This window comes from Oryzias melastigma, unplaced genomic scaffold, assembly GCF_002922805.2.
Source record: "Oryzias melastigma strain HK-1 unplaced genomic scaffold, ASM292280v2 sc00381, whole genome shotgun sequence".
Taxonomy (NCBI): Eukaryota; Metazoa; Chordata; class Actinopteri; order Beloniformes; family Adrianichthyidae; genus Oryzias; species Oryzias melastigma.
In genome coordinates, this window is record NW_023416978.1 from 60,863 (window position 1) to 64,133 (window position 3,271).

General features: G+C 38.7%; 1 protein-coding gene across 1 annotated transcript; it reads left to right on the forward strand.

Moving 5' to 3' along the window:
* The first annotated feature begins 398 nt into the window (after positions 1–398).
* On the forward strand, positions 399–3,196 carry LOC112138234 (gastrula zinc finger protein XlCGF57.1-like). The gene has a single exon (XM_024260802.2). The coding sequence runs from the start codon at positions 508–510 to the stop codon at positions 1,786–1,788; it is 1,281 nt and encodes a 426-aa protein (XP_024116570.1). The 5' UTR covers positions 399–507; the 3' UTR covers positions 1,789–3,196.
* Positions 3,197–3,271: the final 75 nt, after the last annotated feature.

Below are 3,271 nucleotides of genomic sequence, written 5' to 3' on the forward strand. Positions count from 1 at the left end.
CGATACAAAAAAAAATATGCAACAGGGCTCAAATCTTATTGTATTTGTTTCTGTGCAGTCCTCCCTCAGCACTGGGTGATAGAAGAAGAAGATCTCCGGAACCAACAGAGGAACTTCAGAGAGGAACAAAACAATCCAGAACCCATGCCGACTAATGAGGAACTGGAGGAGCCAGAACCTCTACAGATTAAAGAGGAACTGGCGGAACCAGAACCTCCTCAGATTAGAGAGGAACCAGGAGAACTCTGCATCAGTCAGGATGAAGAGCAGCTTGATCTGAAGCAGGAGACTGAAACCTTGATGGAGATTCCTGCTTTGGAGGAACATGTTGACAGTGAAGCAGATGGAAACAATCAGCAGAGCTTTAATGGAACTGATAGTCAGGATGAAGAAGGAAACCAACATGAAGAATCAACATCAACTCCAGATGAAGAGACAGAGCCACAGAACAGAGATCAGAGGAAGAGAAGAGACAGAAGTCATGTCCAAAGTGTGGTCAGCTCTCACATGTCAGAAGGTCGGTGTGACTCTGATGTCAGAAAAAAGGTCAAGATGAAAACTTCTGTTGAGAAACAAAAACAATCCACAAAAGAAAAGAGACGTTCCTCTGCAGGGTCTGGAAAAAGAACAAGAATTCCACACGATGTGGAATTCTACATGAGAACTAAGTCTGATGAACGACCTTATGTCTGTAAAGAATGTGACACAAGTTTTAGTCAAGTAGTCAATCTCAAAACACACATGGGAACTCATATAGGAGAAAAGCGTTTTTCTTGTAAAGAATGTGATAAAAGGTTTAGTTATAAATCTTATCTCAAAAGACACATGCAAATTCATACAGGAGAGAAGCCTTTTTCATGCAAAGAATGTGATAAAAGTTTTAGCACAATATCTAGTCTTAAATCACATATGAGAACTCATACAGGAGAGAAGCCTTTTTTGTGTGAACAATGTGATTCAAGTTTTAGTCAGAAATCAAGTCTCAAAGTACATATGAGAATTCATACAGGAGAGAGGCCTTTTTTGTGTGAACAATGTGATTTAAGTTTTAGTCAGAAATCAAGTCTCCAAGTACATATGGGAACTCATACAGGAGAGAAGCCTTTTTCATGTAAAGAATGTGATAAAAGTTTTAGCACAATATCTAGTCTTAAAACACACATGAGAACTCATACAGGAGAGAAGCCTTTTTTGTGTGAACAATGTGATTCAAGTTTTAGTCAGAAATCAAGTCTCCAAGTACATATGAGAATTCATACAGGAGAAAGGCCTTTTTTGTGTGAACAATGTGATTCAAGTTTTAGTCAGAAATCAAGTCTCCAAGTACATATGGGAACTCATCCAGGAGAGAAGCCTTTTTCATGTAAAGAATGTGATAAAAGTTTTAGTCTGGTATCTCATCTCAAAGCACATATGAGAACTCACACAGGAGAGAAGCCTTTTTTGTGTAAAAAATGTGACAAAAGTTTTAGTCGAAAATGTCATCTCAAATCACACATTAGAACTCATACAGGAGAGAAGCCTTTTACCTGTAAAGAATGTGACAGAAGTTTTAGTCATGCAGTTTCTCTCAGAATACACATGAGAACTCATACAGGAGAGAAGCCGTTTACATGTAAAGAATGTGACAAAAGTTTTAGTCAAATATTTAATCTCAAATCACACATGAGAATCCATACAGGAGAGAAGCCTTTTTCGTGTAAAGAATGTGATGAAAGTTTTAGTTATGGATGTTCTCTCAAAAAACACATGCGAATCCATACAGGAGAACGGCCTTTTTTGTGTTAACAATATGATTTAAGTTTTAATTAGAAATCAAGTCTCAAATCACACATGAGAATTCATAAAGCAGGGCCTTTTTGAAAACAAGGGAAACTCACGACAGAGGACTCGTAATGAAAAGACAATAATTGGTTTAACTAGGAAGGTTTTAGTATTGTGAATGGCCATGTAAAATCAACTTTCAAAAAGTGTATTATAATGTTTATTCGTCAATATACCCCCCCCCCCCCACCCAAAGCGCATTTCTGAGTAACGTCGGGTTCACACTGGACACCGAAGCGCCGCAAACGGATGCTGCTTCCATTCGGCGCCCTTGTTAACCTAGGGCGTCGTTCACACCAGGCGCAGAGCGGTGCGGTCCTCCACGGAGGGCCCATGCGGTGCAGCGGATTGTTTCAGTGTCTACTTTATTTTGTGTGTGAGCCGCAAGCGTTCCGCGTCAATTCTGGCAGGAAATTACATCAAGATACACGAGAAAATTTGGTTTATATTCAACATATAACCAATTTTTCACAATAAATTGATTGACAAATGCGATCATGTAAACAGACCGTAAAGATGAAAATAAACATGCAATCACAACACCCCCACACACACGTGAGCACAGACGCACAACACAGACAGGCATGCACACAGAGATCAACATAGGCTAGTGGGCAGACTCGGACGTGGGGCTGCTGGGTTTCGGGAGTAAAAAAAAAAACAACAAGAGACAGAGAGCAGCTCCTCTTAGCAGGAACATGAGGTAGTATTTTTAGTTTATCAATTTACCAACGCACACATGTGCAAGCGTGCACAGACACACACAAAACACAGACACACACACGCACACGCGCGCACACAGATCAATAGTTGGTAAGTAAATGTAAAGTTACCTAAAAATAAAATGACCTAAAAAAGTTACCTAAAAATAAAATGACCTAAAAGCTCTTTTGAATACAAATGTCTTGACCTGACTTTTAAAACACTCAACGGAGTTAATCTGTCGTACTGACATCAATGTAGTGAGCCGACTCTGGAGCGGGTGTGGAGGGCTCCTGGTTAATTTTAGAAATTAATTTAAAAAAATCAATCATGAATAAATAAAATAATAACAATGACCATACAGCAGATACAGACGACTGAAGAAACCACATATTGACTGACTGACTACAGCAGTGTTTCTTAAATGGTGGGGCGCGCCCCCCTTTGGGGGAATGAGGATAAAAACATGTTTAAATTAGTTACGGATATTGTGCATAATACTATGTAGTGTTGACAATAAATATATATAGCAAAAACAACCTAAAAATCCATTTGGTTGCAGAAAGAGCCGCTGTTTACACTGAACCAATGAAAAAGAACTGAATCTCTGAGAAAAGACCGAATTCAATTCACTTTGTCTGAAAGATTTGGAAGGATTCTAAGAAAAAAATTTGGGAGGGGAGACTATTTATTGAAACAGATTATTTTGAATTTTTTATTTTTCTTTAACGATAGTAAAAGTACA

Excerpts from the sequence above, each read along its gene's own strand:
- LOC112138234 (XM_024260802.2), top strand. The coding sequence starts at position 508 with ATGTCAGAAGGTCGGTGTGACTCTGATGTCAGAAAAAAGGTCAAGATG.